The following is a 26,860-nucleotide window of genomic DNA, read 5'->3' on the forward strand; positions in this document are numbered from 1 at the left end:
ACTACATGAACACGTGTTCCTTTCCTGCTTCGGATCCCCTACCTTGGTTGCAACTTAGGTTCACAGGGACATTTCCAAGGAAGTCCCAGGGACTTGTTTTTGTCTACTGAATCAGTAGGACTCACCCACCCCACTTGGACGGGAGACAGCCCTCCCCGGGGTCTCTCAAAAGAAAGGAATCCTAGAGTGTCCGCATTGTTCTTCAGCAGGTAAGGCAAGCTGGGGCTGAGGACGGGCTGGTGGTAAGGAATGAAGGGAAAGAGTACCTCCAGAACAGAACTCCCAATCACAGTTTCAGTTTGGATAACAGCCATGTATCTGTTTCCAAGGGGACTGGTTGTAAAATTCACTTCTACCGTCTTCTCATCCTTCTTACAAGCAGTGATGTTTGGATCCCACAGACTTCCTGTCGGTCCAGAGAGAATCACATGGGTGAAGCTGCGAACTCTTCCCTCATTAAAGCCCCCAAAAGGGCTTGACAAAAAACAAATACAAGTTTTCAGGACTACTCTATGAGGAGAAAATAGTTGTTTTTTTGCAAGTTCATGTGACTTGCAAATCAGCACGAGGTTCATTTCCAGGAAGGTGATATATAATAGTATGCATTGTTGCCCATCTAGGAGACCACTTCCGGCCCAGGCTCAGGCGGTCTTTAGGAGCAGCTCCAGGACTGGCTCAAGGTCCTCGGACCTCTTCACACCCCTATATTGTCCTCTACATCTGCTGACAAGGAGACCAAGAGCCGTTCAGCCTGACAGGGTACACAGGGATGCCTTGTGGAATGGGGGTGCCTAAAAGCTAGGGACCAGTTCTGCTAAACACCACTAGCCTCTTGAGCGTCCTCAGACTACATTACCCAGAAATTTACACAAGTCCTTCTACAACCCTTGGAAATTGGACACTTGGGACTGATTTCAAAACTGAAAGGGTAGGGGCAGGTTCTAGTGGCCACGCATGTAAGAGGTGACCCCTGTGAGGACACAGGTTGAGAACATGCTTTTAGGTCACTGCTTCAGCTAGCACCCACCAGGAATGTTTGCTAATCCACACAGCAGGCTCCCAGGGCCCCACGGCCACAGGTCAGAGAGATAGGTTCTGAGCAGATGGAAGGACTTACAGACTCCCCTCCAATCAGGAAGGGCCTTCCATCAGCACCCCCAGATGTGGTTTGAGCTAAAATGTTGGTTTAGCCACCAGGGTGTGGCATGGTTCTGTGACTTGCTTACTACGTAAACCCACTCCGGTCTGTCCTTCCTCAGACACACTGGATGCGGGATTCATTGGGCAAAGCCCTGGCTTGGTCAGCCTTCACTGCCCGGGCAGCTTGGATACATAGCCCTCTGACCGAGTCTCCATTCCTCATGGGAGATGGGCTGAGCTCCTTGGCTCAAGTTACGAGTTCCTTCACATAACAAAAGCCAGTGGTGTATTTACTTACCTGCCTGGATGCACTGGGTTTTGTATTTCATTAGATGGTCTAGGCAGCCTGGAAATTTGCATGAAAGTTTTTACATTTTAGAAAAGGTATCTGTTCCACCCCTTTGCCAACAAGTACACACACATATATATGCTCACCACACCCCATACAAATTGCCAGAACATTCAAGATGTGAAGTAAGATAGCAAGTTTAAGTGGGACATGAACATTTTACTGTTCAACAGAAGATTATCTACCCATGAAATGATAACCAGGCCTAATTTAAATGCAGCCTTTATCACAACAGGATCTGTGATCCCCCGAGAAGATTCAAACCAACGTTTAAAATGAGGTTTGGTGACGTGTCCATACTGCCTCTCCCAGGTGGTGGAGCTTAGTCCACAACACACTCCCATCCCAAATGGGGGAGACTTAGTGACTTGTATCCCAAAACTAGACTTGGGAAGGGGAAACAGTAGATTCATTCACTAGTCCATGGAGAAGACTGGCAGGTCCAGTTAACCAAGTATAATAATAAAGGTCAACACTACCAATGATGTGTGGATGTCACCCACCCCTGATGGGGTGCCACGAGAAGGCTGCCTCACCCCTGATGTACACTCAGATGGGGGACATCCCATAGACGCTGACCAGTACTCCTTAAGACTTAAGGTCACGAGGAACAGAGACTAAGAAGCTGTCACAGACAGAGGAGACTGGAACAGCAAAAGGATATTCAAGGAAAAGCTGGCAAAATCCAAATAAAGTCTGGAGCTTAGTTAATAGAAAAGTACAAACATTGTTTCTTAGTTGTGACCTATGTCCCATGGTAATATGAGATGTTAATGATAAGGGAAACATTAAAAGGTATATGGAAACTCTGTGAACTATCTTTGCAACTTTTCTATAAATTTAAAATCATTCCAGCACAAACACATTTATATTATTTAAGATGATATTTGTTATCAAGAAGAAAGCTGGAAAGTGCTGTGTAGTAAGAGGTGTGGCACCAAGAACACCCTGGACCACAATCTCAAAGAAGATTGGGAATTGCCCATTTGGAAATTCACCTGAGACAGAGAACAGGAGTGGGGTACAAAACGGGTGACCATTCCAGATGGGAGTGCTGTGGGAACTGCTGCAGCCAGACGCCACGCTGGCACCTTCACCCATGGTCCTGTCTCATCCTAACCGCGGCCCCATGTGTGGCATTGCAGGTGTGACACTGGGGAGCTGACCGAATGACATAAAGCTGGGAAAGAACCCAACATTCAACATAGCGCCACCTGCCTTCACCTACAGTTCAGGGACACACCGACTAATGGCTGTACATCCTCAGAGACCCTGCAGCATGCTCTCAACACAGCGTGCTAGGAAGCCAAGACTGGAACGACATTATTATTTTCAAATATATCGATCTATCATTTTTTGAAAAAATTAGAATTAGGGAGAGGGAGGGAGGGAGGGAAGGAGGGGGAGAGAGAGAGAGAGAGAGAGAGAGAGAGAGAGAAAGGAAAACATTGATGTGAGCAAGAAACATTGATCAGTTGCCTCCACACACATCCTGACCGGGACTTGACCCTACAACCTTTTGGTGTATGTGATGATGCTCCAACCAATGGAGCCACACTGGCCAGGGCTGGAACAAACGTTTTGCATCAGTGACAAAGAATGGCTAATGTGCATGGACCAAGAAGGACCAGAGTTTGAATGTCAGGTTCTCTTTTACTGTGTGTGTGACCCTGCCAAGTTACTTGAGAAATGTCTTCACCTGTAAAGCTGCTCTCCCATCCTCGGGATTATTGGAGGTTTACGTGGCATGATGCATTCAAGTGCTCAGCATAGTGCCTGACACACAGAAATGGCTTTCCCCCAATTTTACCTCTCCTCGCCTCTGTGAGGTGCAGTTACCGTGGTGTCCATATTACAAGACTTGGTAATGCCAAACACCTTGTCCAGGGTACCCTGGCTTCTCTATTCTAAGCCATATCCCCAACACAAGCCTCCTAGCAAGACAGAAGAACAGAAGACTAAAGAAGTTTACCTGGTGAGGTGAAATTCACAGACAGTGAGGGGCTGTCGTCATTCATATTTGCATTAGGGATGTTATGGGCCCCAATGAAGTATTGAGTGTTCAGCTCCACAGAGAAACCAATGTAGGAAAACGTCCACTGAAAGGCAAAGGAAGGGCCCCTAAATTTCTGAAACATGGCAATGCAGGAACACAGTACCTCTATGGGGCCTTTTCATTCATAGTTTCACTCCTTAGCCTACTGCTGAAACAGGTCTCTTACCGATGTCTACCTAGAGCAGCAGTGGGAAATGTCCGGCCTTGAGCCATGTAAGGCCCTTGAAATCTAGCCCTGCCAAGGCATTGGGGATGACTTAATTAAATGTTTGACCAAATACAGCAGGCTACGTTTTAACTTGGTAATTTTGTATGGCCTGTGAATGATGATGTAAATACCCGAATGGCTCTTGGCAGAAAAAAGGTTCCCCACCCCTGACACAGGGCATGACCCCCACACAATCTGTCAGTGTAACTCACAGAATCAGAAAGGTGTAAGATTTTAGAGCCAGGATATAATTTAAGTTCAGCCTCCCTCACTTTACTGACGGGGAAACTGAGTCTGGGAGATGCTGACCTGCCCAAGGCACACAGCAGAGAAGTGGCCCCAAATGGGCTTTGAACCCAAGTTGCAGGTGCTCGCCAGCCTGTGTGTGCAGCCCTCCATCCATGTCCCCCAGCAAAGGGCCTTCCCAGTTTTAAGGACAATTCTCCAAGTATCTCCACGTGCTTACTTTGCCGCCAGAGGGTCTGGTCTGAGTCTGGAAGGCCTCTGTGTAATTGCACCTCACGCAGCCGTAGGACTGGACGTTGCTTTTGCCCGACACACAGATCTTGGTGGCCTTCAGAAAGCGGATGCTGGCTAATGAGACGAGAGCAGCTGGTTATTTAGCACCCAGTATGTGGCCGGCTCGATGCTATGAGTGTACATGCCTCATTTCATACCACAGACCTAAAAGGTAGACACCATTGTTGTCCCCAGCTCACCATGGGGTGTATGACATTTAGGGAATTTCGGGGAGATTTGCCTCAGCTTACAGAGCTCATTGGGTAGAATATGGATTCAGATCCCAAAGCCCAAATGTTTTCCTCGTCACAGGTAAGCCTGAATTTCACAGGATACCTGCGGAGGTGGCTCTAGCTCTGCACTCTTCTGAGTCTCTTCAGAAGTAAGAACCTTCCAGAATGGCATCACCAAACCAGGCCTGCTCTGACTGCACCTTTATTCATGCTGAGTCTTCTTCCTAGAGTGCCCTTTTCTCCTGCCTCTCCAGGGCTTGCTCCCTCAAGGCCAAACTTATATCTAGAACAACAGCTGGCAGATACGAGAGCACACCCTGCTAAGTATGGGGCCAAATGTGTTTTCACAACATCTAATTTAAAGTGACCTCACCAGGACCTGCTCCTCTCTTCCCTGCCCCCATCGACTCACAGCTCCTTCCGGGATTCCAAGAAATGTCCCTGTGTCGTGTCCATAGCTAACTCACCTCTCTGCGCCCGGCACTCCCAGATTTCCTGACCAAATGGGATTTAACTGAATTTAGGGTGGGAACCACAGGCGTGGACTTTAAGACCCCAGAATTGGCTCCTCACAAGCTGCCTATGGGACTGCCAGGACTGTCACAATGCTACTGAGGAGTGGAAAAGTCATCTAAGCCAGTGCTTTTCCTGTCTTTTCCCTCTTAAATTTTTGTTGAATTCACTGCGGGGTGACATTGTTTAATAAAATGAGACAGGTTTCAAGTGTACAATTCTGTAATACATCATCTGTATATTGTATGGTCACCACCCAAGAGGTACTTTTCCTGAACTTGGGAGGGGGGGAGGGGTCATCTCTGTCCTCAACATGTCTTCTTCCATGAGGTGTGACATTACACATAGAAGTACACAGATCAGAAGGACTCCACCTAATGAAGTTCACACTCAGGCAGCCAGTGCCCATGTCGGAAACACCCCAGGAGTGTCCCTCCTGCTTCCTTTCAGTCACTCCCACCCCAGCGTAACCACTGTCCTGACTCCTAACTGCTTGCGTTAGTTTTGTTTTCTGCATTTTTATTAATGGAATCATATGGTACACGCGACGATAGGCATGTATGCAGACACGAACGTAGAAACGCTTTTGAATCTGGCCTCTTGGATGGATGAGATTCATCCACACTGTGTACGGTCACAGCTTGTTCATGCTCATTGCACTGTTGGATTCCAGTCTGTGGTTCCAATTCTAGTCAGGCATTTCCATCTTTGGGCTGTTATGAATGATGCTACGATGAACATTCTAGTATGTGGTTTTGGGTGCATGTATGTATATATTCTTCTGGGTATATGACTAGGATTAAAATGAAAGGATCACATAACCTGCACATTTCTACCTTAACTTTGATTGATGCAAACTTACCATCTGCTCGGAGTATCCAGCTTATGTTCATCAAAATTGAAGAGCTTTTTGTTACAACAGGTTCCACTCGAAGGTCCCTCAAGTCTCCTGGGGTCAGAGTGTGTCTGACCAGCCACTCTGGAGACGGTCCTGGGAGAAGGTGAGACTGCCGATGACACACCCTTCCCTTGCCCAATTCAATGCCATCTCCTCCGAGTGACCCCCCCTGATCCAACCCTCATTCACAGTCCATCCCTTCTCCCTGCTGAGGCAGCCCGACACTCTCAGTGTTAACTGACTCAACCTCCTGGCCCCAACCTACAGACCACTCGGGACCACTCTAGGTGCCTCTGTGTGCCTGTGTATGTATGTATTCAATGTATTTGACATGTTTATTAGACTCAAGCCTTCCCCATGCCTCAGCCTGGACGCCATTCAGCTGGCCCACACACTTCCCACTTCCTGGTCTTTGCTTTTTCCTAGTCCTCTAGCTCACCCTCTTCATCTACATTTTTGGACAGAAATCCACCCAGTCTTCAAATGCTATGCTCTCGCCGGGACCGGTTTGGCTCAATGGATAGAGCGTCGGCTTGGGGACTGAAGAGTCCCGGGTTCGATTCCGGTCAAGGGCATATACCTTGGTTGCGGGCATATCCCCAGTAGGGGGTGTGCAAGAGGCAGCTGATCGATGACTCTCTCTCATCGATGTTTCTAACTCTCTATCTCTCTCCCTTCCTCTCTGTACAAAATCAATAAAATATATTTAAAAAAAAAAAAAAGTACAAATGCTATGCTCTCAAACACTCTTCTAAAATACTTGCTTCCTATTTCTAAGTGTAAGTGACCCCCCCCCACACACACACTTGCTCTCCTCCTCCCCCCCCACCTTGAGAGGCAGACCTCACTGTCTACCTTGCACAGCCATTCCTGGCCTGCCTGTCCCCTCTTGCTGTCATTCTGGCCAGGATCTCCCCCCGCCCCTCCCCGCCCACCTGAAACACAGGGAGCTCTGAAAGAGGTTGCATATACATCAGCTAACAAAGCAATAGTTCACCGTAAGCCTGGCCTCTGATGACCCACGGCCTGGATTCTGGCCCTGTGAAAGTCCAACTGTGCTTTCAATTTCAATGCAAAGCCCCAAATACCCATTCCCCAGGGCACCTACCATTCTCAGAGCCACACTGAATCGTCTGCAAGAGAGAAAAAAGCAAGTGTCATGCTGAATGCCAGCAAACCACAAGCCAAATTAGTCAAAACACCATCCTTTTGTCTTAAATGCATATACAAGTGCCAAGTGCTCAAATAAGTGCTGGGCTGACTCCCCTTCGCAGTGGGGGTGGGAGGGGGAGGGAGAGACTAAGCTGCCCCATTGTGGGCTATGATGGACCATGGGCCAGCCATCAGCATACTAGGTCCGAAAGCCTGCTTATCGCCTCTAAGACGGAGGGGATGGCTCTGGATCATCATGAAGACCCTTCACACTCTAACATTTAACCATAGGTTTCCAGGGCCAGCTAGTATATCGGATCCTTTTATGTTCCCCAGGTTAAGAACTGGCTATGCTAAGAAGATGAACAGAAGAAAGCCACAGATGCAGTTCATAGTACCTTCCCCGGTTCTTGAAAATATGCTTCTAATGCAAAAGGATGGACTCGCCTGTGTTATTTACAAAGTCATGAAGCAACTGTGAGCTCATCATATCATCTTTTTAAAAGAACTTAGACAAATAAATAAAAAGGTATCATTGGTGTCCAAGAAGGCCAGTACCTCCTCCTCTTGGAGTTAAGTGCCCATTTTTAAAATATATATATTTTTATTGATTTCAGAGAGAAAGGGAGAGGGAGAGAGAAACATCAATAATAAGAGAGAATCATCAATCTGCTGCCTCCTGCATGCCCCCCACTGGAGAGTGAGCCCACAACCCAGACATGTGCCCTTGATCGGAATCAAACCTGGGACCCTTCAGTCCACAGGCCAACATTCTATCAAAACCGGCTAGTAGGGCATTAAAAAAAAAGAAAAAAAAGAAACAACTAGTAGTTTGGTCTTGAAATAAAATACTGAACCTTTTAGGCAGCAACAAGTACAAGTGACAAGACTCAATGCCCTAAGTCCACCAGCTCTGAGAGCTGATTTCTCTCACCTCAACATTTCCAAACACTGTGTCAGACAGAAGGCAAGACTTTTGATGGTTTGGGTAATCTGGGGTTAGGTGCAATTGTCAGTCCCTCACCTTTGTCTTTTGAAGCTGAGCTCCAAGGGATAATGTCAGACATTTTAAAAAACAAATCAGTCACCAAATGGCTGGTGGGACAAGTTGTAGGAAGAAGCAAAGCAACAGATCTGTATGTTAGAGAGCACACTGTTAGCCCAATAGCAACCACGGCAGAGGCACCGAGTTCTTCCTCTAGTGGAAAAGGCCGAGGGGGTGCCTAACGCATTCCGGGGCGGCAAGGATAGCAGCTGAAGACATCAGGGTACCCGGATGGGGTTTGTCTTCCCATAACGACCGTGCTATTATGTGATACGCTGTGCTGAAAAGGCAGGGATGTACTTTCAAATACTGTTTGTGAGTGAGCTTTTTCCTCTTTAGTGATGCAGAACATTCCCTCGGCTGTTCAAAGCGCTGGGCAAGAAAGGAAACTCATGCAGGAGAGGACAGCGCTTACCAGCTCCGGGGACCAGGCACCCCAGCACAGGGTGAACCAACATGACAAAAACAGCGAGCAGATCCTGTCCCCGCAAAGGTAGGCAAGGCCTCAAGAGGCCAAGCAGAAACAGTGCTGAGCACCTCCTGTGTGCTGGGCCCTTTGTGGCAGGCCCTCCTGTTCCTCCTCACTAGATTCTGGTGAGTTAGGTGGTTACCCTTTGCCTTATAGATGAAGACACGTAGGTTCAATGAGCATAAATAGCTGGAATCCGAGTAAAAGAGTGGCATGTGAGCCTCGGTCTGTCTGACCAAGCAGCAGGAAGCCTGGTGCTGCCTGACCAGGACAAGTTTGGGTACCCCAGGGGTGCAGACTTGCCCTCTCTTAGAAAGCCTTAAGGCTCAAGCTGGCCCTTTGGGATGGAAATGGGGGAAAAGGAGGGATGGAAATGCGGGAAAGGGAGCTTACCGGCTCCTGGGACAGGGCACCCTGGCACAGCGCAGCCAAACTCAGCAACACCAGCGACATCGCAGGGCCACCGCCCCCCACCGCGCGGTCCTCGCCAGGTTCCCATAGCGCTCTTATAGGGCGCCCTGGGGCCACCCCTCCGGGCTCCGCCTCCCACAGCACCACCCGGCCCCGCCGCCCCCTCCCCGGGTGGGGACCTGGGGAGAGCCCTCGCCTGCGCGATCCAGAGGGATGGGCCGGTCCCAGCGGCTCCAGACCCCTCGCGGCCGGAGCACGCGCACACGTGTGTGCAGGGAGCCAGGTGCAGGCGGCATTCCCGCCTCGGGCTGCGCGCGCCCGGCCCGCCCGAGCCGGCAGCCCGCCCGGCGCTGGTCCCCGCCCCGAGCCCGCCGCCCGCCGTTCCCCTCCCGGCCGCGGAGAGCGCGCGGGGCGCGGCGCCGGCAGTTAAAGTGCAGCGGGGCCCGGGCCGCCGCTCCTCCAGCTCAGCCTCTGCCCCCTCCCGCTCCGCACAGCCCACTGTCCCGTCCAGGCGCTGCGCCCAGCCGCCCGGGGTGAGTAGCGGCAGGGATCGGGCCCCAACCCCCGCCGACCCAGCCCACAACGGCGCGGTCCGCGCTCCGGCCTCCTCCGCCCCGCATGGCCCCGGCCGCGCTCTCAGGCCGGAGGTTTGGTGAGGCAGGGAGACCCCGGCTGGACACTGAGACTGGGACACCACTTTATGCAAAATCCAGCATCCCCCCCACCCCCACCCCGGAGCAAAAGGGGTGGGGCACGCCTTATTGAATTCTTCCTGGAGCTAGTTCGTGTTGCAGGAACTAAGTTCTATGTTATTTAGGTTTAGGGTAACAAATACTCCTCCCCTCCCCCCCTCCCCCCAGGTTTTTCTGGTAAATGTAGATTTCCCCAAAATGAAGGCTGGCACTAATACTTGGATCTCCCAAGGCTGTTTTTGCTGTGGTCCTACTGTGTGCCAGGTATATGGCCCACCTGCGGGGTTCTGCTTTGGGTCTGTATGGAGTGGGCCCGGCCTCAAGGTCAGGCGGGGACTCTGACATGCATATATGCGGGTTCCAGGTGACATTTCTAGAGGATTGATCTAGTTTGCAACTTTGGTTCTCCAGTTTCACTGTGCCCACGATTCTCAGCATTGCCTTAAATGCAAATCCTGGCCCTTTCTCGGCGATTCTTACCAGACCCTCAGATGGGGCAGGGTCTGAGGTCTGCGTTTAACAAGCCCTCCCCGGTAAATCTGACACAGGCGGTGGGGGACTGCTTTTTTGAGACATAGTGGTTCCAGCAGTGTTTCCCAAACTTCTCTCATGATGAGAATCATCTGGTGGAGTTGTTAAAATACAGATTCCTAACTTAGCACTAGTTAAGTATACAATTTTACCTATATGTTCCCAAAAATTCTAGTTTAGCACTACTTACTTGGGGTTCAGGAATCTGTAGTTTAACAACTCCACCAGGTGATTCTCATCATGAGAGAAGTCTGGGAAACACTGGTTTAGGGGAAGGTTAATAAAAGTCAGCTGGGCTAACAGTCGATCACAGAGCTTGGAACTTAGCCGCTTCAGCCCTCTGTTTGCAAAGGACAAGTTGGGGTGACCAATCAAGTTACATAAACTTGTAACCCAAGTTATCTCCATTCTACAGATGAGAAGACTAAGACCTAGAGAGGGATGTGGGTCCCATGGATGGAATTGGTGGAGCTTGACTTAGTCAAGCAGCTGTTTTTGCTGCAGTCCTACTGTGTGCCAGGCCTGGCCTCCTGCCAGGGGCCTGCATAGAGTGGGCCCAGCCTCAAGACCACCTAGGGGTTCTGGCATGCGTACCTGTGGGGTTCTAGGTGACATTTCCGGTTCCTGACCAAGGAGAGTGAGTGGTTCAGGTGAGGTGGTTGCCTCACCCTTGCCTGGGGCTGGGTGACCCTGGACACCTTGCTCAACTCCTCTGAGCTGTTTTAAGCCCTGTGGTTCCTGATCTCGTTTCCAGCTCTAATAGCTGTCTTCTTAGCAAACACCTGCAGGATGCCAGTGCCGGGGTGCAAAGGTGAACACCACACGGGTGCAGGCTGCCGGGCCCTCTTGGACTGAGGATGAGTGTGGTGAGAGTATGTTCCAGGGCATGTGCCTGCCCTGCTGTGAAAGTGCTGAGATCATGAACTTTGTCCCGTGGTGGCCAGGAGTCCCGGCAGAGGTTTATTTGGGTGGTGGTCAGCATTCAGTTTTAGGAAGGCTGCCTCGGTGGCCGTGCGGGTCAGCGGGAGGCCAGCCCCTCCGAGACCAGCAAGGAGGGAGCTGCTAACCGAACACTTGACGCAGCCCAGGCCCTGTGGTGGGCCAGGCTGGAGCTGTGCTGGGCTTTCAGCTGCGCCAAAGCGGGCCTTTCTGTGGGAACGTGGGGCTGTTGAGTGGGAAGGGTTTGGGGACAACCAGCGGTGCAGGGGTCAAGCCTGGAGACAGGATCTGTGAGGCAAACATTCTCAGGAGATACTAGAGAGGGGAGGAGGACAGAGCCCTGGGGGAGGAGAGCTTAGTGGAGGTCAGGGCCAGGAGGGGCTGTATCAGGAGTGAGGAGGCAGCTCGTGAGGACAGTTGGGGCAGAGGTCATGCAGAGGCGAGGTGAGACCTCCTGACCCACAGTGGCCCTGCCTTCTGTGGCTGCATCTGATCTGAGGCCCCCCCCCCCCCCCCCCCCGGCTTAGGTCATTGGCAGTTAGGTGTGGTTTTGGCTAGAGGAGGTGAAAGGGCCATGGGAGTAAATGGGTTCAGATATGCGAGTATGGGGGTTGGCTTTTTTAGCAATGGGAGAGGCTGAGGTTCTTTAGGAGAAGACACTGCTGGGCAATGGAGAGGGGAAGGGAGAGGTGAGGTGGTGTAGGGGTCGCTGAGCATGTGGGTATGAGGGGAGGAAGGGATGCTGAGCATTGGTGTGGGACACAGACTGAGTTCCCCCATCCACTGCCCTGGGTCCAGGCGTGGGGGCAGGCACAGAGGAATGAGACTGCTGAGGGCCTGGCCCCCTGTAGGATGGCAGTGCTGCCCAGGCTCTGCAGACAGGATGGCAGAGTGCGGGGCCCAGAGGTGAGCCCTGCAGCCACACCTGGTGTTTTCTGTGGGCAAACAAGGTGTGCCCGCCTGTCCTCTCGGGGGGTGCCACGCTGCTCCGAAGGCCATTGCAGAAGGTGTTCCTCCGTGAGAGGCCCTTGTCGATGCAGGTGCAGCCTCCGAGGAGGCCGGTGGGGGGACCCCGCGTGCTTGGGTGCCTAAGCCCAGGATTGTGGTGGCTTTATACATGGAGGCAGGGCCACTGCGGGTCAGGAGGTGTCAGCCCCTCTCTCTCTCTCTCTCTCTCTCTCTCTCTCTCTCTCTCTCTCTCTCTCTCTCTCTCTCTGTGACCTTAGGCGCGGCTCTCCCCTCCTCAGAGCCTCATTTTCCTGTTCTGTAAAATCAGCAGATGAGAGTGTCTTGGCAGTGGCTAAATGAGGTGACTCAACTCTGAGGGATGTGGCCTTTGGAAATACTGTGGCCTTACCCCTTCGGTCATGAATTCTGCCAGGTCTGGTGTCTGAAAGAGCCACCGTGCAGTGTGCCTTCATGCCGGGTATCGAGCGCACTCCTTAAATGCTTGAATGAATCAATGAATGAATGAGTGAATGCCTACCTTCCTGCAAGGCCAGCACCCAAGCCTACCCAGCTGGGAGAGCTGGTTTGGGCTTGTTCCTCTTCCTCCTTGGGTGGGCGAAGGTCAGGGCCTCTGCTGGAGCTGGAAGACTACTCTCTCCAGTCCCCGTGGCCCCTGACCCCAGGCCCTCTGGGGCAGGCTCTGGGTCACAGCTAGGAGTCGAGATTACAGGGTCCCTCATCCCCTGGCTGAGCTACTCACTCCCCCGCTGCAGCCTTCAGCCAGGCTCTTGGTGTCTTGGAGCCTCAGTTAGTCTCATCCATCAATGGGTTGACACCAGCCCTGCTGGACTGGCCAGGCTGTTGGGTGACTCTGAAGAGATGGGAGGAAAGTTGAAAGGTTTAAAGGTGCTGTGTAAATTTACGGGCAGGGGAGGCAGGACAGTTAAAGAACGAGTTAATGGCTCTATGGCCCAAATAGGGAAATTCCTTTGGACCCGGTGCAAGGACACTCTCAGGTTCTGTCACTGTTATCAGACCTTTGTATCTCCGCTGGAGCCATCCTGGGAGAACAGGGCCATTAGGGTTGTTGACATGTTCCAGGCCCTGCCTCCGCCCACACAGGTGGAATTTTCCACTTGGTTCCTCTTGCAAATATTAATCAAGGCCCCGCCAGTTAACAGTGGACTCATTGTCTTGTGAAGAGCAAGCCGTTTCTGGCGAATACTGGCTGCCTTCCAGGGCCCTGGTGCCTGCCCAAGCTGGGAGAGGGGGCCGTTGGGAGCACTCTGCCCCCAGTACTCCCCCCCGCCCCCCCATCACCCATGTTCTGCTCCAGCTGGTTGAGCTTCACGGAGTCAGCAGTCAAGAAGCCACACAGAGGGCTTGCCCTGCAAACATTTTCTCTGCTCCCGAAAGGGGGGGCTGGCCCAGGAGCACACACAGGGACAGGCCACAGGCCTAACTCCACCTTAATATCACTGCGCCTGCTGAAACCCTGTGAAGTCACAGCCCATGTTACCTGCATTGATCCTCATATGTGTTGTCCCATGGAGGTCTCAAATCAAGGCCAAAGCACAGAGTGGGCAGCTGCTATTGTCCTCTAATTGGCCTCACAGGGCTGAAGGGGGATCTCTGGCCACTTCAGGGGGTGGGACAGGGAGCACCCTGTCGGGCACATGTAGCAGAGTTGGTGATCTGTTTTTTGCTTAGCAATACTTCATCTGTTATTCATAGTGTTATTTATTGGTCATAGTTGCAGCATCACTGCCCACATTTTATGAAGGAAGAAGTAGAGTAGCACGTATTTTTGGTGTGCACTTTTAATTCTAACGGAGCTGTGAAATGGGTGGCTCTGTTCCCATTTGATAGACGAGGAAACTGAGGCCCAGAGTTGCTAAACTGTGAACGGTGGCATGGTTAGGACAGCAACCCGAAGGATCTTGGCCACCAGTCCCTTTCACATTTTTTAAAGCAGTGAAACTTGGACAAGGAGACCTGATATATAGAACACATGCAGGCGATGGCTGCATATCAGTCTGCTTGTAAGTTCCCATCTGTGATTTTTTTTCATGTCCTAGTCAGAGCAGCGATCCTGTTATCATGAGCGCACTCTTGAAACCAGGGTGCTGGTTGGCGTCTTACACGAGCCCTGGTGCCTGATTGATTTCTGCACTTTAGTTCAGTGAGAGAATAATTTGTAGTTGGCACAAGGAAGTAGTGGGGGTTTTAAGCAGCTCACCTTGCAGGCTGAGATCCTGCTGCCGTGAAAGCCAGCCAAAGTGTGAGGAAGAGGGCTGGCTAACTCGCTTCTCCTCCCTGCACCAGTAACTTATTATTATTATTATTATTATTATTATTATTATTATTGTTATTTTGTTAATCCTCACCCAAGGATATTTTTTCCATTGATTTTTAGAGAGTGGGGAAAGGAGGGAGGAAGGGGGAAAGAGAGAGAGAGAAACACTGATGTGAGAGAGAGACATCGATTGGTTGCCTCCCTCATGCGCCCCGACTGGGAATTGAACTTGTCACAGTCCCCGTATGTGCCCTTGACCAGGAGTTGAACCTGCCTTGTACAGGCCAATGCTCTATCCACTGAGCACACGGGCCAGGGCTGTGCCAGCGGTTTATGGAGGGAAGTGTGGGCGTTGCCCACTAGGCTGCTCCCGAGGAAAACCGGTGGGCTTTGCAGCGTCTAGTCAGTGCCGGGTTCGCAGGCAGACTGCAGTCCCAGCCGTGGAGAGGGAGGACTGAACCCGGGATCTTCAGCAGGACACCTGAGCAGGTGGGTTTGGTTTCTAGGGGTTCATGTGCAGTCCACAGCAGTGCTTCCCAGACTCTCTGTGCTGAAGGACCAGTCATTTGTTAGGTCTTTGAATTTTAATCTCTTACAGGCCGGTTAAAAAATGCAGTAAAAGTTGTTATAATAAAAACGTAGATACACAAAATTTAAACCCATTGTCTTTTTTTTTTTAAGCCCACTGTCTTATAAGATTCAACAGACACAAAGCCACTGTGTGTCAAGTTCCTGCAGAAGCTTCTGAACTCTGACTTTCGATTCTGTACTTATCTTTCACAGACGATCGACGACAGCGCGCAGGCTGCACCGGCCACAGAGCCCGGATCCTGTCACCTCTGGGTGGAAGGTGGGTGCTTTTCAATTGAGATTTTGCAAACTGTTGGGAAGGGCCCTTGAAAGAGGAAGCTGGTGGCAAGCTTTTGCAGAACCCCCGGACTTCTGTAGAATGGTTTGAAGTAAATCCTCAACCCGGACGTGGCTCTCACCTGGGAGGCCCTCCCGCCCTGGTTCCTGTTCCTCCCTCCTCTGGTACGGATGTTTGAGATTTAAATCAGACAAAACACCCTGTCTGTGATGGAAAACTTGAAACACGTACAAAACTAACCAGAAGAGATTATCGCACTCTGATTTCTCATCATCTCACGGGCCACCCTGTTTTATCGCCTTCCCGGATCCTTGGGGTTATTTTAAGCCAAATTCCAAATATCCTTTTTTTGTGTGTGTGTCAAATTTTCAGTTTGTGTTTCTGAAAGAGTTGTGCTAAGACAACACTTGTCACGTCTGACACACAAGCAGTGATTTCTTAACATCCTCACATTCCCAGGACCTAAATAAGATGCTCACACACATTCTTTCATAATCTATAGATTACCCTCCATCTCTGTCTGTCTGGTTTACTTTTATTTGTTTTTTTGTTTTTGTTTTTTTTTAAAAATATACTTTATTGATTTCTTACAGAGAGGAAGAGAGAGGGACAGAGAGTTAGAAACATCAATGAGAGAGAATCATCTATCAGCTGCCTCTTGCACACCCCCTACTGGGGATGTGCCTGCAACCAAGGTACATGCCCTTGACCAGAATCGAACCCAGGACCTTGCAGTCCGCAGGCCGACTCTCTATCCACTGAGCCAAACCAGTTTCGGCTGGTTTACTTTTCACTTAAATTTATTGTTCAGGAAATGAGCGGCGTTTCCCGTAGCCTGGGTCCTGCGGATGGGGTCCCTGGGCTTTCTTTCACACGTTCCTCTGACCTTTGTCCTCTGATTTGGGGGGTGGATGTAGAGGTGTGAGCAGATTCGGGTTTGAATTTTTTGGCAAGGATATTGTATAGGACTTCTCCCAATCGGGCCTGTCTCGACTTGGAGAAGTTGTTTGTTTTGTTAACTTCTCCTGTGTGTGATGTTACTTTGGTGAGGCCCAAGCTGATCTTCCGTGGGTTCTGGAAGCCCCTTGGCCTGAGAACACCCGTGGAGAGCAGATTGTGAGATGACAGATTGTGAGATGACAGGGGAAGGGTTTGTGATGGCAGGGACATTGCTAAGATGCCACCAGAAGGGCTCCAGCCCGAGGGGATGCCTGGGATGGCGGAGCCTGATCGAGGCAGGAGTGCCCGGGGTGGACAAAAAGGGGGCAGATTCAACAGATCTGGCCCCACCCCTTTTAAGAGAAGTCACTGCCTCTGTGTGCCTTGGTTTCCATGCTTGCCGCCTCTCCTGAAGTGAGCAATGCATTGTTATATGCCAGTCACATAACAAGCATTTACTGAGAGCCTGTCGTGTGCCTGGCCCTGGGAGCTGTGCGCGCCTCCCACTGCTGACTGTAAGTGAGCAGATACAGTTGCAGCTCTGTGTACAGGTCCTGCAGACGGAAATCTTGGTAACTCTTGGCCACGAGGCCACCAGGCTTCTGGTGGTCTCTGGGTTCCATACTGTGCCTGGCCCATAGGCATAGGGACAGGTGGAAGGCCAGGTACCTCCAGGGACAGCGCCAGCCTCAGGGCACTGAGGACCTGATGCTCCCGAGAAGCGAGCTTTGTGTTAGGGTCTGCTCACAGGGTCCTTTCTGCGGATGGTCCCACTTTTTACTGCGCCATACTTGCTGGCAGACAGTCAGCTTTTCACCATTGTCTGCCAGCATAAACATCTCAAGACAGAGCCCTGTGCTTGCTTTGTCAGAGCTCTTTTTTGGTTAAATTCCTAAAAGTGGGATTGCTGAGACAGAGTGCTGCCTCTTTAAAATCCTGATGCATCCATTGTCTTCGGGAAGGTTTCACCTGCTTCCCAGCTGTGCCCAAAGCAGAATCACCGTTGTGGGCTTCCCCTCCGCTGAGCGCAGAGACTGAAGCAGGTCTGGCTGAGACTGCTCCATCCCTCTCCAGGGTTCTGTCCTCTCTTCTAGAATGACCCACAAAAGCCAGGACTTCAGTGACTCAAAGGAACTAACCCCACCCCAGTCCACTGCACTGGCCCAAAGCTAACAATGAACCATGCACGCACAGGTACATGTGTGGGCACACACACACGTGCGTGCCAAGAAGTTGGAAGAACACTGTCTAAAGAGTAGTTTCAGAAAGTTTTGTCAGCTCCCCAACTGTGTGACTGCAGCAGGCTGTGTCCCAAGTGCAGGTGTTCCTGAGATGGTGGGTAAGCGTTTTATTCTGGTTGCAGTTTTTTTGCATTTGAGGCCACCAAAATTATCGGACTCGTGTGATTGGTCACAAGCTCAGAATTACTCGGAACTCTGTCTTGTCATGCATGAAATTCTGACCATGAAATGTGGCGAATTTTTCAATACCAAGTCTTCACCTACTGATGTGAGAATTGTTAGTTGCCACAGAGTGCAGTGGTAATGAAATCCATTAGCCATAGTCAGTAGGGCGTGGTGGCCCCTACGTTTATTACCCCTCCGTTTATGTCATCTCTGCACTCGACTCATCTGCTGTGTTCACCACTGGCCTTGAGGACAGTGGCCTTCAGTTGACCGAGCCTTCCTTCCCTGGCAGAAGCGACACAGGGACTGTGTACCCAGCTCCAAGCTGACTGGGCGGTAGAAGGTGTGGCTCAGGGGAGCTGCCCTGTGCCCTGGGCAGATGAGTGTGGCCTTGAAGGTCTTCTCCCCTTGACTGGGAGGCAGGGCAGGTGGTAGTTTCCTCTCCCTCTTGCACGAAGCAACAGAAGTGGAGAGACAGCACCCAGGTTGGTCAAGGGCACAGGCACCTAGAGTCAAAGGGAGCCTTGGATGCCACCTCACTTACTTCAGCCTCCATTTATGGTAGGAATCCCCCATCTCTCTCTCTCTCTTTTTCTCTCTCCCTCTCTCTCTTACACACACACACACACACACACACACACACACACGCACACACACTCTACTCACTCACTCTAATGAACACACATGTTTTCCTGTCTTTCTCTGGTCCCATACGTCCTACCCCATCCCATCTTTCATTTTCCACACAGCCAATGCCAGGGGGCTTCTTCCCAGTCCAGGAAAAGGCTGTTTCTCTGTGACTCCTGCCACCTCCGCTTTCCCACCCCCATTGGTCAGTCTGCCCACCCACCCGGTATGGGAGCTGAGGGAGCACTGCACTAGAGGCAAAGGAGTCCCCGCCCACAAGGAGGTAGGTTCCTTTGGGTAGCAGCCTCACCCATCCCCCTTATACCCACTGTGCACAGGGAGTATGTGTAGATCCTGCTACCTCCCAACACTGTGGGCCCAGTGCCTCCGGAGCCTGAGGGAATCCTCATCCCCCCAGCCCAAGGCCTGGCTTCTGAAAGGCAGGGGGAGGCAAAATGTAGTTACTTTTTCAGGCTGAATTATATTCCGTGTCACCTGCTGATGGACATTTGCATTATTTCCACCTTTTAGCTATTTTGAATAGTGTTGCTAAATAGATGAGTGTATTAAGTATTTGTTTGGATCCCTGCTTTCAGTTCTTTTGGGTGTATACCTAGGAGTGGAATTGCTGTATCCTATGGTAATTCTAGGTTTAACTTTGGAGGAACCAACATATTGTTTTCCTCAGTGGCTGTGCCATTTTATATTCCTATCAACAGTGAACAAGGGTATCATTTTCTCTACTTCCTGTCAACACTTGTTATTTTACATTTTTTTTTAATTATAGGCATCCTAATGGGTGTGATGCCATATCTCCTTGTGGTTTTAACTTGTATTAGTAATGTGCAGCATACATATATATGGTTATTGGTCATTTGTAAATCTTTGGAGAAATGTCTATTCCAGTTATTGGCCCATTTTTGTGTTGTTTGCTTTTTGTTGTTGTTGAGTGGTAGGAGTTGTTTCTGTATTCTAGATATTAATCCCTTATCAGATATATAATTTGTAAATATTTTCTTCCATTCCTTGGGTTCTCATTTCACTCTCTGTATTCTAGATATTAATCCCTTATCAGATATATAATTTGTAAATATTTTCTTCCATTCCTTGGGTTCTCATTTCACTCTCTGGGTGAGGGTCTTTGATGCACAAAATTTTTTAATTTTAATGAGGTCCAATTTATCTTTTTTTTCTTTTGTTGCCTGTGATTTTTGGCATTTATCCGATAAATCATCACCAAATTCAGTGTCATAAAGGTTTTACCCTATGACTGGGCCGGCATGGCTGAGTGTTGACCTATGAACCAGAAGGTCATAGTTTGATTCCTGGTTAGGGCATATGCCCGGTTGCAGGCTTGATCCCCAGGGTGGGGCATTCAGGAGGCAGCTGAGCAATGATTCCTTTCATCATTGATGTTTCTAACTCTTTCTCCCTCTTCCTTCCTCTCTGAAATCAATAAAAAAATAAAGATTTTGCTCTATGCTTCCATGTAAGGGTTTTATAATTATAGTTCTTACATTTAGATATATTTTAAAATATATTTTATTGATTTTTTTACAGAGAGGAAGAGAGAGGGATAGATAGTTAGAAACATCGATCAGCTGCCTCTTGCATACCCCTTTTGGGGATGTGCCCGCAACCAAGGTACATGCCCTTGACCGGAATCAAACATGGGACCTTTCAGTCCGCAGGTCGATGCTCTATCCACTGAGCCAAACCAGTTTTAGCACATTTAGATATTTTATCTATTTTAATTTTTGTGCATGGCATAAGATGAGAGTCCACATTTATGCTTTTGCATATGGATATCAATTTTCCCAGCACCATTTGCTTAAAAGATTGTATTTTCTCCATTGAATAGTCTTGGCATCCTCATAAAAAAATCTATTAATCATTGCTCTGGCCAGGTAGCTCAGTTGGTTAAAACATTTCCTGATAAACCAAGGTTGTGGGTTTGATCTCTAGTCAGGGCACATGAAAGAAGCAACCAATGAGTGCATAAACAAGTGGAACAACAAATATGTTTCTCCCTCCCTCCCTCCCTTACTCCCCTCCCTCTATTCCAGGGGTCCTCAAACTTTTTAAAGTGGGGGCCAGATCACGGTCCCTCAGAGAGCTGGAGGGCCGGACTATATGAACTACTAATTCCTACTGTAACACCTCGGCTGCGCTCACTGCCCAAAAAACCTGGCGGGCCGGATCAGACTCCTCTGCGGGCCGCATGTGGCCCACGGGCCGTAGTTTGAAGACCCCTGCTTCCTTCCTCCTTCCCTCTTCCTTTCTCCTCTCCCTCCCTATCTCTCTATCTCTCTCAAGTCAATAAAAAAATTAAAAAACAACTTATTAACCATCTATGCGAGGGTTTATTTCTGGGCCCTCTATTCCATTGGTCTGCATGTCTGTCCTTACACTACCATCATACTGTTTTGATTACTATTCCTGTGTAGTAAGTTTTGAAATCATGAAATTGAATCCTTCAACTTTGGTGTTATTGTTTTCCCCCAAGATTGTTTTGGCTACTTACAGTCCCTTCAGATTCCATATGAATTTCAGGATGGGTTTCTCTTATTTCTGTAAAACAAATAAATAAACAAAAACACTGTTGGGATTGCTACATTGAATCTGTGTATTGCTTTGTGTAATAATGGCATTTTAACAATATTACGTCTTTCAATCCATGAACATAGGATGTTTTTCCATTTCTTTGTCTTCTTTAATTTCTGTCAGCAGTGTTTTGTAGTTTTCAGTGTAAGTCTTTTAATTCATTGGTTAAGCTTATTTCTAAGTATTTTATTTTTTCTGATGCTATTATAAATGGAATCCCCTCCTTAATTTCTTTCTTAGATTGTTCATTTTTAGTGTATAGAAATGTAGCTGATTTTTGTGTGTTGATTTTGGATTCTGTAACTTTGCTGGATCAAGATTCACAAGATTTGCATCAAGATTGACAAGAGATATTGGTCTGCAGTTTTCTTGTTAGTGTCTTTAGTATGACTTTGGTATCTAGGTAATACTGGTCTCATGTAATAAGTTAGGAAATTTTTCCTCTTCAATTTTTGGGAAGACAGTGAGAAGGACTGATGTTAATTTTTCTTTATATGTTTGGAGAATTCATGAGTGAAGCCATTGTGGCCAGGCTGTTTCTTTGTTGGGGGGTTTTTGATTACTGATTCTATCTTCCTTAGTAGTTATAGGTTTATTTGTACTTTATATTTTTTCATGATTCAGTTTTGGTAGATGGTGTATTTCTGGGAATTTGTCCATTCCCTCTAGGTTATGCAATTTGTTGGTACAAATTGTTTATAGTACTCTTATGATCCTTTTTATTTCTGTAAGATCAATAGTGATGTTTCTAATTTCATTTGTGATTTTACTAATTTATTTCTGTAAAATAAAGAATGATGTTTCTACTTTCATTTCTGATTTTACTCTCTATCTACCTAAATATTTGTCAGCTTTTTTAAGAACCAAGTTTTGGCTTGATTTTCTCTATTACTTTTCTGTTCTTAATTTCATTTATCTCTGCTCTATTCCCTTTCTTCTGCTAGCTTTGGTTTTAATTTGCTCTTCTTTTTCTACTTAAGATGTAAAGTTGGGGTGTTATTTGAAAAAACTTCTTCTTTTTCAGTGTATGAATTTACAACTATGTTTCCCTCTTAGCCCTGCTTTTGCTTCATCTCATAAGTTTTGGTATGTTGTGTTTTTGTTTTCATTTGTCTTAAGGTATTTTCTGATTTTCTTTGTGATTTTATTTTTGACACATTGATTGTTTAACTTCCCCATATTTGTGACATTTTCAGTTTTCCTTCTGATATTGATTTCATTCCATATGATTAGAAATCATATTTTCTGTGATTTCAATCTTTTAAGAATTCATTAATATTTGTTTTGTGGCCTAATATATAGTATGTCCCAGAGAATGTTCCATGTACACTTGAGAAAAAAAATGTCTATTTTATTGCTGTTGGGTGGAGTTTTATATGTAAGATACAGTTGGTATGTAGTGTTATTCAAGTCCTCTATTTCCTTATTGATGTTCAATCTGGTTAATCTATCCATTATTGAATTTGAGTACAGAAGTCTCCATTTGTTGCAATAGAATTGCATTTATTCCTTTAAATCTGTGAATATTTGCTTCATATACTTTGGGGTTCTGATGTTTGATCCATATATTAATTGCATGCTTTAAAACTTTATACAAAGGTCTCATTCAGGTGATACCATCTGTAGATTTTTTTTCCTCATTTTTTTATTAGGGTATTATATGTGTACATACCTTACCAATCCCCCCCACCCCCCACTCCCATACATGCCCTCCCTCCCCATAGTTTTTCATCCATTGGTTATGCTTATATGCATGTATACAAGTCCTTCGGTTGATCTCTTATCTCCCCCATATATCCCTACCCTCCCCACTGTAATTTGACAGTCTGTTTCTTTCTTTTCTTTTCTTTTTTTTTAAAATATATTTTATTGATTTTTTACAGAGAGGAAGGGAGAGGGATAGAGAGCTAGAAACTTCGATGAGAGAGTAACATCGACTAGCTGCCTCTTGCACACCCCCTACCGGGGATGTGCCCGCAACCAAGGTACATGCCCTTGACCGGAATTGAACCCAGGACCCTTCAGTCTGCAGACCGATGCTCTACCACTGAGCCAAACTGGTTTCAGCAACACAGTCTGTTTCTTTACTGTCTCTGTTGTAGATTGTTTTTTATATTTTGTACAATATATACTTCTAGGATTCATCCTTGTTGATGTGAAGTGGGTTTTTTTGATTGACTGTACTACTTTTTCTATATTCTTTGTATCTTCGTATACATTTTGAAATCAGCATGTCGATTTCTACAAATAACCAAAGAACAAACCCAAAACATCCTGCTGAGCTTTGATTGGCACTGCATCAAACCTATCAATCCCTTTCGGGGATTAATGACATCACAACAATATTAGGTCTTCCTATTCGTAGAATCTCTCTCCATTTAGGCCATCTTTCATTTCTATCAACCATGTTTTTTCATTTTTTAAAAATATATATATAATAAATCTTTATTGTTCATATTATTACAGGTGTTCCTCTCCCCCCCCCCCCGCCCCAGCTCCCCTCCACCTGATTCCCCACCCCACCCAATGCCCTTACCCCCTGCCACTGTCTTCATCCATAGGTGTAAGATTTTTGTCCAATCTCTTCCCAAACCCCTCAGACCCCCTTCCTCCTGAGAATTGTCAGTCCACTCCCTTTCTATGTCCCTAATTCTATTATATTCACCAGTTCATTTTGTTCTTCAGATTTTTTTATTTACTTGATTTTTAGATTCACTTGTTGGTAGGTATTTGATGTCTTTTTGTTGTTCATGGTTTTTACCTTTACCTTTTTCTTCTTCTTCCTCTTCTTAAAGAATACCCTTCAGCATTTCATGTAATCCTGGTTTGGTGGTGTTGAACTCCTTTAGCTTTTGCTTGTCTCTGAAACTCTTTATCTGACCTTAAATTCTGAATGATAGCTTTGCTAGGTAGAGTAATCTTGGTTGTAGGTTCTTGCTGTTCATCACTTTGAATATTTCTTGCCACTCCTTTCTGGCCTGCATAGTTTCTGTTGAGAAATCAGCTGACAGTCATATGGGTGCTCCCTTGTAGGTAACTAACTGTTTTTCTCTTGCTGGTTTCAAGATTCTCTCTTTGTCTTTAGCCCTTGGCATTTTAATTATGATGTGTCTTGGTGTCCTCTTTGGAGTCCTCTTGTTTGGGGTTCTCCTTGCTTCCTGGTCTTGTAAGTCTATTTCTTTCACCAGATAGGGAAAATTTTCTGTCATTATTTCTTTCAAAAGGCCTTCAATATCCTGCTCTCTCTCTTCTTCTGGCACCCCAAAAATCTGGATGTTGGTATGCTTAAAGCCGTCCCAGAGGCTCCTTACACTATCCTCACACTTTTGGATTCTTCTTTCATTCTGCCTCTCTGTTTGGGTGTTTTTTGTTTCCTCATATTCCAAATCTTTGGTTTGACTCTTGGGGTACGTTGATCTACAGTTGAATATCTATATATTCTTTATTTCAGACAGTGTATGCTTAATTTCTGACTGGTCCTTTTCCATTTTTTTGGTATTGTCATTAAGGTCTCTTCAAGTTTCTCAGCAGTTTTTAGAAGTTTCTTGAGTAACCTTATAAATGTGCTTCTGAACTCTGTGTCATCCATTAGTTTACTTTCCTCCATCTCTCCCATTCGTGACATGCTTCTGTGTCTCCGCATTTTGGTTGCCTGCTTGTGTTGATGGAGTGGCTTTGTGTGGTAGGTAACCTATAGGGGCCAGTAGCTCAGTTTCCCCAGTCACCCAAGGTGGTTGCTCTTGGTACACCCCTTTGTGGGCTAAGTGCAAAGTCTTGATGTATTTAAGCCTTGATTGCTGTTGGTGCACTGGAAGGAATTGACTTCCAGGCCAATTGGCTATGAGGAACCGCTGTGTCTATAATGGAAGAACTGCTGTGCTGGAGACATGCTTATGGGGCAGGACTTGTTTCAGTGGGGCTTTGCTGCTCCCTGAGTCCGCCTCCCAAATGTGTCACTTATGGATGTGAGAAGTTGAAGCCTGGTGTCTCACACTGACCATCAGATACACCGGCTTCTGGATCTCCAATGGGGTGCAGTTCAGTTACTGCCTGAGGCCACCCTGGAGGAGCTACAGCAAGAACCACAGACCTCTCCTCCCTGCTTGGAGCTTGGAGGCTTTGGAGTTGTCTGCACCAGGTTGCAAGTTTGCTAGATTAAACTGCAATAGAGAAGGCCATTCATATGCAAAAGCCGCTGCTTGGAGCTTGGGTGTGTTTGTAGATTGTGTGGGGCAGAGTCTCAGGGCGTCACTAGGCTAGGGGGTGGCAAACACCGATGGCTGCCAGTCAGCCGACTCTGCCTCTTTGACTGCGTCCCCGTGTCTAGTGCCCCAGCACAGCAAACCATTGTTCTTGCACTCAGCTCTGCAAGAAAGTCATCCTTACTTTCTGACCCGATGGCAGACAGTCTAGCTTCTTTCCAGAAACTGGATTTCAGAGAGATGGGGAGCTTGTCTCTCTTCTGGTTGAAGAAAGCAATGCCCTCCGCCAGGATCCGCAGCCAGCCCCTATTGCGAGCGAGCCCCTGTACCTCAGTTTTTTAGCACTTGTGCCCTGAATGCTCCTTTCTTTCAGTCTAGTTGTAGAGCTTCCACTTAGCAGCTTTCCCGTGGTTCTGGGTGATAGACGTTTTGTCTTTTAGTTGTAGTTTTGAAATTGTTGTGTACAGCAACAGTTTAGGTGTGTTTACCTAAGCCACCATCTTGGATCGTTTCATATTTCCTGATGCTCTTGAAATTCATATTGTTTTTTTTTTGTTTTGCTTTGTTTTGTTTTGTTTTTTGGTTGCCCCACAGAGGGTGGGATCAATCCCACCACCACCCAAAATATGTTTAAATATTGAGACTGATGCAACACACATGTACTGAGGCTATGATTACTCTCAGAATGGGGCTTTTTGGGGAGAGCAGGGCAGGTAGGTATTTTATTGTTTTGGGATGTCTTGAGTGAAGAGAGGGACAAGTAGATCTGGTTTTTGTTATGGTTGAAGACTAGCACTAATGTGATGATTCCCAAATATAGGTTTGATTTGCATAATTTAAACTTCCCCACTGACAGCCAGTGGAGGAATGCCAGGACTTTCTTATTGACTCGCCCAGTTTGGAGCAAGAGTGAGGAATGGGGTTTGAAAGCTGTCAATGGTCTAACATAAAAAATGGATGCAGACTTCTTTATTACATTTATTTACATTTAAGTGTTTAGTTACTCATTAAGAGCATATAAAAATACATTTGATTTTTGTATGTTTAACTTCTACCTTATAACAGTGCTAAATTCACTTATTAATTTCAGTAGCTTTTAAAAAGAGTTTCTTGGGAATTTCTATGTAGATAATCATGTCTACAAATAAGGACATTTGTAATTCTTTCCAATTGGTATGCTTTTTTAAAACTAATTAAACTTAAATTCCTAATTTAGAACCTTCAGACAATGTTGAATAAAAGTGGTGAAAATGAACATTCTTGCTTGTTTCTGATCTCAGGGGAAAAGCTTTCAGTTTTTCACCATTTAGTGCAAAGTTAGCTATAGGTATTTCATAGATGCCCTTGATCAGGAAGTTCTCTTTCATTTCTTGAGTAACACAGAGATTTTATAGATTTTGAATATTGCCAAATGATGTGTGCATTAATTAAGATGATCATGTATTTTTCTTTTTTGGGCTATTAATATGATGAAATACAAAGATTGATTGTCAAATGTTGAACCAACCTTGCATTCCTGGGATAAAATCTAGTGGGTTACAATATATGCTTTTTGTATATTGCTGAATATTATTTGCTAAAACTTTGTTAATGAGTTTTGCATCTTTGTTCATGATGGAAACCAGTCTGTAAGTTTCCTTTTCTGGTGAAAGCTTTCTCTTGTTTGATAACAAGATAATGCATTTATTAAATGAGTTGGGGAGTGTTCTCCACTATTCTGTTTTCTATAAAATTTGTATTACAGTGGTGCCTCACACAACGAACTTAATTCGTTCCAGGAGCAAGTTTGTTATGCGAAAAGTTCGTTATGTGAAA

The 26,860-nt window shown here is 47.2% G+C and overlaps 2 protein-coding genes across 5 annotated transcripts in view; one reads left to right on the forward strand and one right to left on the reverse strand.

The window, feature by feature from the left end:
* Positions 1-9,074, reverse strand: part of IL17RB (interleukin 17 receptor B) — a 14,265-nt gene extending 5,191 nt beyond the window's left edge. The window contains exons 1-7 of one of the 2 annotated variants that reach the window (XM_084902531.1): positions 8,976-9,074; positions 7,025-7,049; positions 5,881-6,009; positions 4,220-4,347; positions 3,462-3,588; positions 1,439-1,486; positions 267-406 (exon numbers count right to left, since the gene is read on the reverse strand). In XM_084902531.1, coding sequence (XP_084758657.1) covers positions 267-406; positions 1,439-1,486; positions 3,462-3,588; positions 4,220-4,347; positions 5,881-6,009; positions 7,025-7,049; positions 8,976-9,035 — 657 coding nt within the window. In that variant the 5' untranslated portion in view covers positions 9,036-9,074. The remainder of the gene's footprint in view (positions 1-266; positions 407-1,438; positions 1,487-3,461; positions 3,589-4,219; positions 4,348-5,880; positions 6,010-7,024; positions 7,050-8,975) is intronic. The other variant, XM_084902532.1, reaches the window with a different exon arrangement.
* An 81-nt stretch (positions 9,075-9,155) lies between these two features.
* The window catches only part of CHDH (choline dehydrogenase), a 37,225-nt gene continuing 19,520 nt past the window's right edge, over positions 9,156-26,860 (forward strand). For 2 of the 3 annotated variants that reach the window (XR_014796686.1, XM_084902953.1), the window contains exons 1-2: positions 9,156-9,526; positions 15,183-15,249. The gene's annotated coding sequence lies outside the window, so the exon portion shown is untranslated. The other variant, XM_084902954.1, reaches the window with a different exon arrangement.

This window comes from Pipistrellus hanaki, assembly GCF_964339955.1.
Source record: "Pipistrellus hanaki genome assembly, chromosome: 13".
NCBI lineage: Eukaryota > Metazoa > Chordata > Mammalia > Chiroptera > Vespertilionidae > Pipistrellus > Pipistrellus hanaki.